The 15,907-nt window shown below is 35.8% G+C and overlaps 2 protein-coding genes across 2 annotated transcripts; one reads left to right on the forward strand and one right to left on the reverse strand.

Moving 5' to 3' along the window:
* Positions 1 to 4,895: 4,895 nt before the first annotated feature.
* Positions 4,896 to 7,578, forward strand: LOC107458300 (uncharacterized). The gene is made up of 3 exons (XM_016076504.3): positions 4,896 to 5,456; positions 5,998 to 6,490; positions 7,171 to 7,578. The coding sequence occupies exons 1-3, from the start codon at positions 5,244 to 5,246 to the stop codon at positions 7,533 to 7,535; spliced, it is 1,071 nt and encodes a 356-aa protein (XP_015931990.1). The 5' UTR covers positions 4,896 to 5,243; the 3' UTR covers positions 7,536 to 7,578.
* A 6,841-nt stretch (positions 7,579 to 14,419) lies between these two features.
* On the reverse strand, positions 14,420 to 15,691 carry LOC110273543 (serine/threonine-protein phosphatase 7 long form homolog). The gene is made up of 3 exons (XM_021126714.1): positions 15,192 to 15,691; positions 15,027 to 15,144; positions 14,420 to 14,944 (listed from the first exon to the last, which is right to left on the reverse strand). The coding sequence occupies exons 1-3, from the start codon at positions 15,689 to 15,691 to the stop codon at positions 14,420 to 14,422; spliced, it is 1,143 nt and encodes a 380-aa protein (XP_020982373.1).
* Positions 15,692 to 15,907: the final 216 nt, after the last annotated feature.

Here is a 15,907-nt window from a genome sequence, read left to right on the forward strand (position 1 = left end):
TATAGTACTATTTTTAATGTGTTTTATTTTGTATACTATTAATCATATTTTACTTATTTCTTACTTAGCTATGATTGTGAGATATACATCCTGAAATGGATCAAAACAATTGATCCCCGAAAGATCAAAAAGAAAAAGAGATATCAATATAAAAACTGGACACAAGTAAATAATTTCTAAATTAATGAAATTCGTTTCGCTTCTTATTTCGGTTGGGGTTCATTTCTTATATAACAAATTCCTTTCAATTGAATTGTAGGAAGAAATTGATGCCTTCAAGCGTAAACATGGTCCAAACATTCTCTTGGACAAAATGAACAAAATCAAAGAACAAGTGATTCGGGAATCTGAAGCCATAAGACTCTGAAAGTCATCTGTTTCTCTCTCCAGCCCTTTTAGTAAATTCACATTTGGGGATATAGAAAGTAAATAGGATATGCTTTATTTGACTGGTTGTAATTAACACTACTTTGTTTAACTTGTTTAAAAACGCAAACACTGCTTCTTTAATGTATATATGGGAATATTAATGTAAATTTTATTGGAAATCTAATTCAATGAAAAATATAATGTTAATGTATATATCTGTTGGAACTATCTGGATGCTGTTTCTTTCTAGGTTCACAGTGAATAGATTCAGGGTACTTATCAAACATTAAGAGCCCCCAAAACACAAATGAACTGAAATTAATACACTGGATGAATTGAAAAAGTGCATATATCACTATAGCAGAGAACTAATTTTAAAACAAATCTTTATATCAGTATTCAGTTTCAGAAACACCTGAACTCTTTGACATAATAGAGTGACTATTCAATAAATAATTTCAAAAAGCTAATATCAAATACAAAAAGTGACTATTCAATCAAGACTAACACCAGTCAGAAATTAACCCTCCTATAAGTTCAATGAACCAAAATTTGCTCACACATGAATGGAAATTTATGTTAATAAAACTGAAACTCTTGTAATTCTCTTAGAGATAATTCATATCCTGTGCATTATAAAGGCTGGAGTTTGACTGAACATTGATCTGCTGTCTAAAAGGTTCAACTGCAAAAGAGAATATAAATCATATATTAGCAAAATGCACAAATGAATGTTTCCCTAATCGAAAACAAACCAATGTTACCTCGCTTGGAGTTGGCTATTTCTTTTTCTTCGTGGCATTTGAGATCTTTTTTTTCCAGGTTTGATCCCAGTCTGTTCTTGGGCCAGCCTCTTGTCCTAACACGTGGCGGGCTTTGAAGGTCGTTCATGTCGTTCAACGTTGCTTCTTCGTGGGTTAACAAACTTTTTCCTTTGCTTCTCACTTGATATTCTTGTATTTCGTCCATGACATTATCAAAGGCCCGATACAGAATTTTGGTCAGCTCCTCGAACACTGACGCAAATTCGCAAATATTGTGCGACCGAAACTCTAAATCGTCAAATCCCTTGCTTCTCGGCTCCAGTAGAGGCTCGTCTAGGCTGCTCTTGATGTGTGTGTGCCTCCTCTTTATGTTTTTGCTCTAGCATTCCAGTATATATTTCGGTGCCACGTTATCTACTCGCTCGAAACTTAAGACGCTTAGAGAATGGCGGCACAATATGCCCCTTGACTTGAACAGCAGGCACTGGCACTTTACCTCTCATGATACTACGTCGTAGGTGAAGAAAACTTGTTGAATGTGGAGTTAGAAACCTGCTCTAGAACTTCGTATGTTGTAAAACCTAGGGTGGAATGCATTGATCTTGTGATGCAGTTCACCTTTTTCTCTAAATTGTCCTTGAATTTTCCTAAACTTCTCGTGGGTATACACGTGCTGAAACTAAGCCTCTATTGGTGGTTTTGTTGCGCATAGTATCATGATGTGAAAATCTGTAGCATCGAATTCTCTCTCTCTTTGCTCTCTGATTGCTAGGCAATTATCGTATTGCTTCACGAATTGACTCAAGGAGCTGTTGCGTGTGCTAAACTTGTTGAAAAATGCGTGCATGCTCTTGCTCCTTTGTGTGCTTCTCATCCGGCCCAGAAGTGGTGATTCACGTAAACTGGAATCCATATATGGCAATCTTCGTATAGCTCTGCAGAATGAACCAAAAACATGAGCTAACATAAACCGAAATTTGCGCACGTTTTAACTGAAAAAGTAACAGCATGAAAATAATTCGAATTAAAACCTCAGTTACCTGAGAGCCACTTGTTGCCTCTGAAGTCGTACTTTGTGAGGAAATCGTTCCAGTTTCTGTCGAATACGTCTTTTGTGAAGGAGTTCCAAACGTTGTGTCTTATCTCTTGTTCGATTTCTTTGTGTCGCTTGTAGCCGTTTAGTTTGCTTGGAATCTTCTTCATGATGTGCCAGATGCACCACCGATGAATTGTTGTTGGAATGCACATCTCGATGACCCTTTGCATCGATGCACATTGGTCGGTGAGAATGTCTTTTGGTGCCTTCCCTCCCATGCAACAGAGCCAACATTCGAATAGCCATTTGAATGATTGGATGTCCTCTTTTTTATCAGGGCGCATCCGAAAAGTGTCGACTGACCGTGGTGATTCACGCCCACAAAAGAACCAAAAACCAGATTGTACCTGCATAAATAGACACACCTAAACAGTTGTGAACTGAAATGTGTAGATTCAATGAACCTAAAGACTTAATTTCCAAATATCTATTTGTGTTGTAGGTGGTGTCGAATGAAACCACGTCTCCGAAATACTCGCATGCAGCCCTGCTTCTTACGTCGGCCCAGAACGTATTTTTGATGGAGTGATCGCCTTCGAGGTTGAGCTCGAAAAAAAATTTTTGATTCTTCTCTTTCATTCTAATAAGTACTTCCCAAATTCTTTGGCATCATCTTGTTCGGAAACATTCTGTACTTCCCTTGTGATGTAATTTCTCACGTCTTTTTCTATAAAACTTAGTTCCCGATGACTGTCAGCTGCTACTACGAATCATTGGTAAGTTTTGCTTGGTCTGATCTGGCTTCCTCATTGGTTTCAATGGTGCGATGCATGAACATACTTAGCTCCCTGTGTTGTTTGAGAATCTCTGCCCAGTCTGGATAGCAGGGGTGTAAATGATTCAGAACAACTTTGGAAATTGTCCAAAGACTGACGTCTTTCAATATGTATACATAGATCCTAGATGGACAGTTTATGCCGGCTAAGGGATTTGTCTTCAGAGTTGGAGATATCTTGAATTTCCACCTCCCCTCTCTGCTGCATACGATTAGTTGATTCTTAATCTCGTCTTCCTTCCGAGTCATATTCCTTATTTTGGTAGAAAAATCAGCAAGTTAGGAATAATTTTTGTAGAACTTTCCAGCTTTTTCTAGTGTCTTGAGAGTCATCCCGATCTTTGGGACAAATTGTTCATCCACAACATACCTGGTCTGCATAATGAACCGAACATGTTACTAAGGTGAAACAATTGTATAGTACTAAATGAACTGAACATTATCTATTATATAAATTCAAATTCGAACAGCTATCTGCATAATGAACCGAACACATTAATAAGGTAAAACAATTGTATAGTACTAAATGAATGGAACATTATCCATTATATAAAATCAAATTCAAAACACATGTGTCTACAATTTAGAGATTATCAATTCAATTCAATTCAGAACACCTGCGTCTATTCAATTCAATTCAATTCAATTTAACAATTGTATTCCATTCAATTCGATTCAAAATTGAATATTCTAAACCTCTTCCGCTTGATAGGATTCAGAAAAATAATCCAAATTGCTCTCATTTAACTTATTTGAAGTTGAATCGTTCATTATTTCAATTCAAAAGATAAATGCTATGCGCAGATTGAAGAAGAAAACGAAGAAGATAAATGCAACGTAAGCAGATCGAAAGAAGAAAATAAAAAAGACGATGAACGCGAGCAGAGAATAATGACGAAGCTTATTATATTAAATACAATGCAGATCAATAAAAAAAACGAAAAAAAAGAAAGACGCGAGTAGAAAAGAACTACGAATGTTTTACGTTAAGCAGAAAAAATTTACGTTGCAACAGAAAAAATTTATATTCATATGTTAGAATGCGTGTATTATAAATGAGTTGAGGAGTGAACAAAACGCATCTAACAAAACCTGCTTAAATATATAACTTGATTAAAATTTTTGCATGAATATATATTCATCTAATTAATTCTAATTATACTCTAACACTTATTAGTGTCTTATTTTCTTGATACAATCTCCCATACATCTACCTCTACTTAAGCATAATTGCTAAATGTAGATGAGTTACATTGCATGAGAAATTAATTGAATACTACCATATTTATTTCCCTAAGTTCATGTAGCTAATAATATCCGAGTTTAATAATGTACATACAGTTTTCGAAGTAAATCCCTCATTAATTTATTATAATCATAGACACCTCGAAAAAATTTACCGTGTATTCAACAATTATTATGAGTTACTCCATTGGAAACAAATAAATCAACCAAAAAAGTTAGTATCTTCGGCCACAGAACCCAAAAAAGAAAAAGAATTTCATCAGAACACTGACACAATCACAGAATCATCAATTTCTTTGACCTGAAAAAAAGTTAATGAAAAACACAAAAACAAATTCAATCATTGTCTCTCCCAACACACAAAAAACAAGTTTACACATTCACTGACTTGGTTACACCACTCAATAATAATCAAATGCCTTCCTCTTTGGAGCACTACTCATTTTCCACTTTCTACCATCACAACACCCTTTTGGTATCATAATCATAATCATCATCAATTCATCATCAAACCCAAGAAGAGAAAAATAGGACTCATAAAAACCATTTATTTTCAAGTGGGATCAGAGTCAGTAGTAATTAGTAGTAGTAATTACTCATTCAATAAGTAATAACTCTCTCTTTCCTTTTTTAGCTATATGGAGATTTAAAGAAGTGTGCTTTTGTTTGGTACAATGGAGGAAACAAAGGACAAAAACCTAAGAAAAAGAAACATGACTTGTCAATGACCAAAAGCAAAAGCCATTCCAAACCTTAACTCCTTCTTATCAGTTTCTCAGTTTTTCACACACATTCAAATGCCAAACCCGCCACCCTTTTATCTCATAAATCCAAACAAATTAAAAATTTCAAATCTTTTTTTTTTTCACTTTGGAAAGTTTGAGAATCTAAAAACACATAGAACCCTTCTCTTTTTTGCTTTTTCACCCTTTCCTTTTATCTCTTCGGCTCTGATCTTTCTTTCTTGTTTACCACTAAATCATTTATACTGACTATGAAGAACTTGACATCATCTCATTCAACATTTTCTTCTCCATCATCATCATCATCACCCTCATCATTATCAACACTACTGAGTGTTGAACCAACATTTTGCAACCCAGAGAGTGCAACTTCAGGTTGCATCAGTGCCATATTTCGAAGGATTCTATGCTCTCGTGCCCTTCCAACTCACGCTTCACGCCATATCAGACACCTTCATTCAATGGTGAGTTGCTATCATTCGAAAATATTATTAATTCTGTCTTAGACTTCTTAAATATGTGAGTTCTTTCATTGAGAACATAGACAAAAATACACGTGAAAGAGTTTATGATAGATAAAAGCACCCATTATAAATATTCATAAATATCAAAATACACTTCAGAAATTGTTTTTTGATGGACAAAAATTTGATATTTACAAATATTTTGTGTATATGTTTGTCGATGAAAATAATCTCTGAAGGGTATTTTGATCTTTGCAATCTTTTTTTTGGTGGAAATTCAGATGCAGTCAACTTTAGATGAAGTTGATAATTAAGAATCGTTAGATAAAAATTTAGTCAAATCATTCAAATTATTTAACGGTTTTCAGCTATCAACTTAATATGAGGTTGACTGCACCTGAGTTTTCATCTTATTTTTATTCTCCAAATTTTTTCATGCGTTTTTTTTTGTCTATTTATTCTTTTTAATTTGTTCATAGAATTGTGGTGTTTAAGTATCATAATCGAATTTAATACTTGTATTTGTATATGCGAAACGTAGATGGGGAGTGACAAAGACGAAGAATTGAAGGCTAAGCATAAGAAGAAGGAAGCTGCATTTTGTGAAGCTGGGGTAGTGGCAAAGTTAATGGGATTGGAAACTGCCATGGAAGGTTCAGTTTCATCATCAATGGAGTGCTTCTTGGGAGATCATCAGGGTGTGGATAGGAGTGTAAAAGGTTCCTCATCATCTTCTTCGTTTCATGGGGTGCCAACAACTTTCCATTTGCATGAAAATGAGGACTTCTTGGTTTTCAGCTTCGGTTCCAACTACTCCAAAGGCAAGAAGAAGAAGAAGAAGAGAAACAAGAGTGTGTGTGATATGTGTGATGTTTCTCCCATCAATGTTGGTGAACTTGAAGAAGAGATTGTGAAGAGGAAGAAAAGAAATGATAATGCATGTTTGGCAAAGAACAAAGTTGCAAATGAGTGCAGCTCAGAAGATTCAAGCCCAGTTTCTGTCTTTGATTTTCACCGCCAACTTCTTCAAACAGGTTTCTTTCTTTTATTTTCACTTCTGCTTTTGCTTTTTTCTTTTTCTCTCTATTATTATTGTCATAAGTTTGGAGAATAAAAATAAAGATTGCAAATATCAAAGTAAAAGTCGTCAAATATACAATTTTTTAGCTTTAGACTTACTAATAAATTATTCATGCAAGAACAAATAAAAATTCAATCATTATATCAAATACCAGTGTTTCAGTTGTTTTAAACGTTGATCTCAATTATAAAAAATATATATAATATATATTAATTAAAATTAACGATTAAAAGTATTGGAACACCGGTATTTTAGATACACTTAAAATTTTTTCTATGATATTTATATATGGTAGATTCTTTAGTGTTTATAAAATTTTTGTTTAATTTGTTTAAAAATAGAGATAGAGTGAAGTGGAATCCACATTTTTATTTTTAAATCTTACAGAGTAAATGTTAGACGCCATAGAAGAGATCTTTACATATTTAAAAGTGTTTCTTATTTCAATAAAATAATTGATTTCTTTTATGCATGATTGTTGTAATTATTTATGAATAATTTTAATAAGAATTTGATGTGTAAAATTTATATAGATCTCAACCATTAAAATTTCCTCTTCATTTTTACTCCGCAACCAAACATGCCCAAGTCTTTAAAGTTTTGCTGATTTTGTTACAAATAATCCATTTGCAGATAATGCAGATTCATTAGGAGTTGATTTGAATTGGAGAAGGAAATTGACACCAGAGCTTGAAAATGAAAAGCAGCATGTTCTGCATTCTGATAGTGACATTTTGTTGCTACTTGAAGAGGAAAAGCTTAATTTGGCAACTGAGAACAACAAACATAAAATGAAGCAAAGGCATAATAATGATTATGAAGATGTATGGGGTCAAATTTGCAAGCTAGTTGAACATGATTTGTTTGGATCAAATCAGATTGAGGCTGAAAGAACGAGAAAACAAGGTGAAATTGAAAACATAACTGCAGATTTTGAGTCTCAAATTTTTTGTCACTTGTTAAATGAGCTGATAGATCAACTTGTTATTAGTTCCTAGTGTTAGTGAGAAAACTGCAAGTTTAATTAGAATCTTTATGTAAATTAAGTCAACTAGTGAAATGTAAAACTATTTTAGTTTTCAGTCTTTTGATTAGTTTTTCAGGTTATATATTTATATTTGGAGATTAATTAGAGAATTAATTATTTTTCAGTCAATATTAATCAATTTTTAAAATTATATTTTTATTCTAAATTATAAATTTTAAATTCTAAATCACCAACTCTAAATTCTAAACTCTAATCATAAATTTTAAGCATTTCAAAAAATAAAAACTAAAAATATAATAAAAATTAACTAATATTAATTAATTAAAAATAATCTTCTATACTTATTTTTATATTTATATTTTTTATCTTCTATAATTTTAGCTTTTGCTAATTTCAATAAACTGAATCATCTTAGCAACAAATTTATGGGAGAAACAGAAAAAAGAAAAGAAATTAAAAAGGGCAAATTGCATTAATCGGTTTAAAAGTTTAGCGAGATTCTGTTAAGACAATATTAATGCTATTATTTGTTTAATTATAAATTCTACAAAAATGAAAAAATAATAAATGTATTCACTAAAATTTAAAAGAAATAAGTATGCTGTATATTTTTGTCAAGGAAAGTAAATATAATTTAGGGGGAATTTTTTATTGGAGACAAGGCAGTGGTACTTTTGGTCCAGACTCCAGACAAACATGTTTTATGATATTTCATTTATCTAAGAAGAAAATACACAGAAACTTCAAAAAGCCTTAGGCTTATTAGTTGTTACAATTACAAAAGTCACAAGTCAAATATAATTTATTTTCTTGCAAAGTGCAAACAATGCAAAGCATGTTGGAAATGACATCACTTTAACCAAAATGCATTACCCACTGAAAGCTCATCCAATAATCATTAATGGATTGTAGTTATCTTTAGCTTTTGAGTTTTTGTCCTACATTGAGACATTTATTATTATTATTTTAGCTTGGGAGATAAGATATGTTCACATGATACAGTGTACTAACATATGGCACAAATGCACAATCAAGTCAACACTTCATTTTCCATGAGGCAATCAGAGAGTAGAGTGCAAATAAATGGATTTTGGTTTTCTACACATGCTTACATAAAGGGGCAAGTGCAGTTTCCACTAAGGTACATTTTTGGAGATGATAACATCCACCATTGATCATAATAATGAGTGCAATGGTTTCACCCTTCTGAGTTTTGCTGCCTAAACTTAAATTATGTAGATAATAACCAAGTAAAATATTAGCACTCATTCAAATTTTATGTGAGCATTGAATCGGTTAAAGCCATGTTTTTCTTTTTTCCCTTACAAGATATAACATTTTTAATAATAATATTTAGGTTTAATTACTCTTTTGGTCTTTATAGTCGAAAAATTTTCAATTAGGTCTTTATATTTTTTTTTTTTAATTGGATTCTTGCACTAATTTTTTTGTTTCAATTAAGCCCCTCTTAGTAATAATTGGCTTAATTGTATTAGAGACCCAACTAAAAAAAATTGGTATAAGAACTTAAATAAAAAGAAAAGGAAAAACAACCATTTGTACCCATGAACTTTACAAATGCTGACAAAAGTACCCATTAAAGAAAAAAACTAACGTTGTATCCATCAAAGATAGATTCCGTACGACAAAAGTAGCAAAATCCTAAATTTATGTTGACTTTTTAATAAAATTTCAGAATTACCCCCACCATTATCTTCAACCCCTCCTCTCTTCTTTCCCAAATCTCAAATACCTCCATTGCCTAAAAATCCTAATCTCAATACCTAAAACCTCCAAATTATCATTTTTCTAACCCTAATCTCAATACCACTTTCAACAAATTTCAACCCTCTCTTTATTCTTTTCAATTTTACCACCTCCTTCACCAACACGTGTTGATGGTGTATTGAATTTGTGCTTCCACCATTGCCGCCGGCAGAGCCTTCTCCTCCTCTTGCTGTAACTTCCGGCTGAGAGCAGTTTTGGAAGAGGTAGTCTCCCGATGAGTTGGCACCGTAATCATGATGATGATCGGCGAAGGAGTGTCCACCGAAAAAGTTCTCGAGCTTGGGTTGTTGGTGATGGTAGTGGTGGTTGTTGTCGACATTATTATTGTTGTTGCATGAATTTTCCAATAGCAGATTTTGGTTGATGTAGTTATTCTCCTTTCAATCTATAATGATAAAGGAAAATTAAAAAAAGAGTAATTTATAATAATAATAATAGAGAAATTAAAAGAGAAAAAAATTAATAAACATTGCTGAGTAGAAAGGTGGCTGATTAATTTGGTTATGGAACCCTTAAGCGTGTTATGTTGCGTTATGGGAAAGGGTGGAGCTACACAACAATGTGGGGCAGCTTTTGCTGATCTTGTAAGGTACAATTCGGATGGTCCGAATTGTTTGTGTGGTATAGTGTTAGTTGCAAATCGGATGGTCCGATTTGCAAAGAGAGAAATTTTAAATTTTGGAAGCAGTAAATCGGACCGTCCGTCTTCTAAATTTTTTTTAAATTATGCGAAAATCAATTTGGAGGGTCGGATTTGATTATTATAAAAAAAATTTGAACTGAAATGGAACATCTCGTAGGGTGTGATTTACTAATATATATGTATATAAAAATCTGTAACTCATAAATAAGGCAGATAGTGTCTTCTTTCTCATTGTGTTCGTCTTCTGAGTCTTCCATCTTCTCCTGGTTCTATTTTCTTTCTTATAAGGGTAAAAAAAGTTTATAGTGGGGGTTTTGTTTCTGTTCAGGTTGTTGAGGAAAACAATCTCATTTGAGGAGCTCAAAAGTGTGATATATGAGAAGATTGATTCTGTGATGTCAAGGAAGATATCATGTATTTTATACAGATATCCCATCCCAGTATTTGGTGGATTCGTTCAATTTCAAAGCAAATATATAACCGAAGAAGCGAGCATGCAAGAGATGTTTTCAATGTATATTGAAAGTCATGCCCAAATGTCGTTCATCGAGCTGTACGTTGAATTCAAATAATCTGAGGCTGACCGAAATATTGTACGGGAAGATTACAATAGTGACAGTGAGAAAGAGTTCGAAAGCAATTATGAAACTGTGGATCCAGATGGAGATGAAGATCAAGGTGACGGCACTATGGCTCCAAATATGACAGACGTGGCAAATGCATTGGCAAATGAAGTGCCGTTCAAGGAGCCATCTTTCATGCGAGTGTTGGATTTGGAATTCATGCATGCTCCGGAGTTTTCCGATTACATGAGCGCTGGTATGTAGTTGCCTATTTTTATGAGACGGATTAGGACTCTGTAATAATTTATATTGATTGATGGAGTAAATAGTTAAGTGACATGTGAAAGTATATTTAATTAGCATTTGTTTATGTGATATAGTTAAGTGTAGGAAAATAATATTTTTTGTTAGTTATTGATAGAGCAAATAGTTATGTGACATGTGAAAAGATATTCAATTACCATATGTGGTTATGTAGTTAAGTGTAGGATAATACTTATTTATGGTCAGTTATTGAGGTAGTTAATTATTAATTATTGTTTCTTAATCAATATTTATTTATGTATTTATGTTTTCCTTTTTTATTATGATTGAGATAATAACCTGTTCTAGAGTTTAATAATATCATCATAGATGTATTGAGTGATGATTTGCCTTTAATAACGGTTATTAAATTTTTGTTTAGCTGCCGTCGTAGCAGAAGTCTCTCTTGTTGCAGATGGCGAATTTGCTGTGGGGATGAAATTCAGTTCCAGGAAAGCTGTTATTAGGGCGATGAAAGAGTATGCCATCCGAAGAAGTGTAGACTATCGGCTGTATGAGTCGGAGCCGTTGACATTTTATGCCAAGTGTACACAGTATGGGGAGGGGTGTGATTGGCTTATCAGGGTTAGCATGATCAGCAGAAAGTACTGCTGGGTTATCAGGAGGTATAATGGTAGTCACACCTGTACCAGAGCTACCATTTCTCAGGATCATTTGAAGTTGGATTCTAACACAATTGTAGAAGTAATAAAGTCGTTGATTGAGGTTGACCCCTCGTTGAAGGTAAAATCAGTTATTGCAGAAGTGCAATCGAAATTCAATTACACTGTCAGTTATCGGAAAGCATGGTTGGCTAAGCAAAAAGCAGTGGAAAAAATATTTGGAGGTTGGGAAGCATCGTACGAAGCCTTGCCGATATGGTTTGAGGCCATGTGTCATAAGGAGCCATCAACTATCGTCCATTTTGAGACTATGCCTGCATACCAAGGCAATGAGTTGGTAAATGATATCCGGGTATTGCATCGGGTCTTTTGGAGTTATTACCCCTGCATTAGAGCATTCATACATTGTAAGTCAGTTGTCCAGGTGGATGGGACTCACTTGTACAGAAAGTATAAGGGCTGTTTGTTAGTGACAGTGTCACAGGATGGTAACAACAATATCGTCCCAATTGCATTTGCTATTGTAGAGGGAGAGACTTCTGATGCGTGGCACTTTTTTCTTAATAACCTGCGACAACACGTTGTGACTCGGGATGGTGTGGGGCTCATATCCGACCGACATGAATCCATCAATGCAGTTGTGGCTCGCAGTAACGGAGCATGGTCGCCTCCCAGAGCTTTCCATATGTTTTGCATCAGGCATATAGAGTCAAATTTCTTGAAAAAATTCAAGGCACCGTACCTGCAAAAACTTGTCGTCAATATAGGTAACATTGAGTAATTCGAAATTTGTTATCAACAGAGATACCTTCAATAAGTGTTTGTTAACCCAGTTTCCCTTTTTTTGTTATTATGCAGGATATTCGAGGATGGTCTGCGTACGAAGTGCGCTACCAGCGGTTACGAGAACGAGGCGAGGTTTACACTAACTGGTTAAACCGAATCCCCTGTGAACAGTATGCGTTAGCATTTGATGGTGGCTACCGATGGGGTCACATGACGACGAACTTAATAGAATGCATCAACTCAGTCTTGAAGGGTGCACGCAATCTCCCCATCACTGCACTTGTCAAAGCAACATTCTACAGGCTTAATGAGTTGTTCACCCGAAAAAGATTAGAAGTGGAGGCTTAGATTAATGCTGGTCATATATTTTCTGAGCTTGTAACCTCAAAATTGCATGCAAACCAACTTGCATCAGGGAACATCCAGGTTAATTGCTTCGACAGACAAAATGAGGTATTTGAGGTGCGTGAGATGCCAAGTGGGTTGGAGTATGTCATCGACTTTCGTCAACACCGATGTGACTGTGGTGAGTTCCAGGTAGATCGGATTCTGTGTCGACATGTGTTTGCATGTTGTGCGAATCAACGACTGGACTGGCAAGTGTACGTGCATGATGTGTATAAGATGGACCAAGTTTGACGGGTTTACCGAGCCAGGTTTAGGCCACTTGGGAACCCCACTACCTGGCCTGCATACAACGGGCCTCGATCCGTACTGAATCCGTACCTCAGGCGCGTTGCCAAAGGTCGCCCCAGGATGACGCGCTTCTTGAATGAGATGGACACGCAAATGCTGCGTCGTCTGCGACGATGTAGGCTATGTGGGGCCGAGGGACACAGCCGTAGTAGATGTCGTCAGTCAGTTGGTGTTAGTGCCCGAGATAATGCTCAGTAGAGTCTTCAATATTATGATATTTGAAACTTTGTAGCTTATATGAATCTATCCTTGGTGTACGCGTCTATAGAATTTTATGAATCTATCTATGATGAACCCTTGTAACTCCTTTGAATCTATCCTATGGCAAATGTGAGTTTAGAATTATATATCAATCAACTCTATTTCAATTAATGCAGTTAGAATTCATACAGACAAAAGTGAGCTGGTAAATAGCCAATATTAACCTAAAAACTTGATGTGTAGCCAGTGAAATATAATAAAGTTAATTCATACATAGTCAATATTAACCTGAAAACTTGATACATAGGCAGTGAAATATAATTAACTTAATTCATACATAGCCAATATTAACCTGAAAACTTGATACATAGTAAGTGCAATATAGTTAAGCTAACTCTTACATAGAAAAGCGAAAACTGACACATAAAACATGTAAACTACACAACATCTAATACTTTCTCATTGACCACTTTACATCTTTCACAAAATTCTTGCATTTCTTGGCGGCCTTTTTGAACACGGATGGAGTGAATCGATTAGCACTACGCCGAGGTGGATCAACCCTAAGATTGTACCCTTTTCCTGTTTCACCTGGAGTGCGTGCCTCACTTGCATAGAACTTAATTAGACAGTCCATCTTAACATGATTATATTTAAATCAACTGAGGAAACATGTATATAATATAAGCAACACAATAGAGATACCACACATGAACACATTATAATCAAGTGACCAAACAAATAAAGCAAAAGTAGGACCTCCGGCATCACCGTCATCAGGTGCATCATTACAGGATTCTTTATCCTCGTCCATTTCCTCATCCTCATCCTCATCTTCATCGTCATCCTCATCATCTGGTTCATCTACTAAATACTCATCAGTCTCTTTCTCAAGTGTCTTGGCATTTTCTTCAATCAGAGTCATTGAAACCCGGTTAGGGTCTTGAGTATTAAAAACTCCTCGAACACCATCACTCCTACTGGAGTCACCAGATACCAACCCTCCAGAAGCACATGACGAAGTCCGGTACCCAATCCTTGCGTCCAACAAATACCTACCTGCCATGATGTCAGGCTGATAGCCATATTGTGACTGCCCTACATCTCCAATCATGATGTCGAGCTGATGGCCATATTGTGATTGGCCTGCATCTGCAGCCATGAACCCAAGCAACTGGCTAAAAGATCCACCATCTCCTGAGTCAAACTATGGCACACTCCAATACTGCTGATGTATCGGGTATGACGAGGTAAAATGTGTTTGTGGTACATACTGGCTTGACCACTAAGGTTATTCCTGTGCAGCTGGAGGCGGAGGTAGAGGTGGAGGCTGCTGCTCTTGTGGCTCCTCGTCCTCAGCCTCTTCATTCTCTTGAACCACATCATCCATACCCTGATCACCCTCGACATTCTCTTGAACCACAAGATCGGACAAGTTCAAATGACGGCCATATTTTGTACGGTACCAGTGCATGTAAATATCTAACGGATGCTGTGGACCATCAAGCTCAGTCAAAATGTGATTATACCTGTTCGTCCATTGCATCACCCAAAATGAATGACTCGTGGCTGTTGCCCAATTAAGATTCTTAGGACCAGTCAAGACTTCACCGTGTGCCTTGTCTAGATTCCGTTCCTGATGAGGAACTCCCTGCATGAAACCAAACTGTCGCCTAAACCGATCGGTTGCATGCCACTCAATACATTCAAAAGATACCAAAGGCACCGTCGCACTCCACACAACCGAGTGCATGTGGATGTCTGCAGGAATTATGTCCGGATCCACGTGATCCACAGCATAAGCAACCCACACAAACTGTGAAAAATAGAAGACATTGCTAATTACAATCGGAATAACGATAACACTACAAACACCAATTCCAAATAATTCTTTATACATGGCCTTCCTGCAGATCATCAAAAGCCTTCCTAAAGTGAGCAAGTTTTGTAAACCTAAAGCGTCGGTCTCCACGTTCCCAGTTACGCCACCTAATATCGCTTAATTCATTAACAGAACTGCATTCTAAATATGAAGATACGGAGTAAATATAATATAATGTTACCTATTTGCAAGCGGAAAACTACGGGGTTTCCTAGGAACTGGCGCTAGAAATGGTAGGCGCATAAATGCCCAAACGACCAGCAGTGTTAGCGAACCGTCAATCTCCTTACAGTCATAACGAGATGCCTTGCACAATGCCCTATACAGATGTGCCAGACAAGCCGAACCCCAACTGAACTGTACAATACTACCAAATTCACGAAGTAAAGGCAGAAACTTCCAGTGGACAAACACTCCAGACTTGTCACCTAACAATATCGTACCAAGCAGTAACATAATGTGACACTTCACATACCTCTGTTTACTTTCTTCATTATCCAACTGTAACTGTAATCTTTCTTTTAGATCCCGTAGCCACGTAAGCTTTATACCGCTTCCTCTACATTCTGGCTTTCTCGGTGCATCCCCAAATTGGTGCAGACACTCTGCCTCTAAGGCCTCAACACTGCTGATAGTCATCCCTGTGACTGGAAGACCGTCCGTCGGAAGACCAAGAATCATAGCCACATCTTCGAGTGTCACAGCACATTCACCAATCGGAAGGTGAAAGGTATGTGTGTCCGGATGCCACCTTTCTACTAAAGCATTTACGAGTGCTTTTTGACATTATACTATTCCAATTTGAGATACATGATAGAAGCCAGTAAATTGTAAATGTTCCTCCACCCTATCATCGTATCGATTCAGAGAAAGAGGGTAATTACACTTCAACATCCG

Source organism: Arachis duranensis, chromosome 7 (genome assembly GCF_000817695.3).
Source record: "Arachis duranensis cultivar V14167 chromosome 7, aradu.V14167.gnm2.J7QH, whole genome shotgun sequence".
Taxonomy (NCBI): domain Eukaryota; kingdom Viridiplantae; phylum Streptophyta; class Magnoliopsida; order Fabales; family Fabaceae; genus Arachis; species Arachis duranensis.

Bases quoted from the DNA above. Each gene is read 5' to 3' on its own strand.
- LOC107458300 (XM_016076504.3), top strand. From the start codon at position 5,244: ATGAAGAACTTGACATCATCTCATTCAACATTTTCTTCTCCATCATCA. The intron at 5,457-5,997 runs GTGAGTTGCTAT...TGCGAAACGTAG, and splicing joins TCAGACACCTTCATTCAATG to ATGGGGAGTGACAAAGACGA. The intron at 6,491-7,170 runs GTTTCTTTCTTT...ATCCATTTGCAG, and splicing joins CCGCCAACTTCTTCAAACAG to ATAATGCAGATTCATTAGGA.
- LOC110273543 (XM_021126714.1), bottom strand. From the start codon at position 15,691: ATGATTCTTGGTCTTCCGACGGACGGTCTTCCAGTCACAGGGATGACT. The intron at 15,145-15,191 runs GTAACATTATAT...TTTAGAATGCAG, and splicing joins AGTTTTCCGCTTGCAAATAG to TTCTGTTAATGAATTAAGCG. The intron at 14,945-15,026 runs GTATAAAGAATT...TATTTTTCACAG, and splicing joins ATGATCTGCAGGAAGGCCAT to TTTGTGTGGGTTGCTTATGC.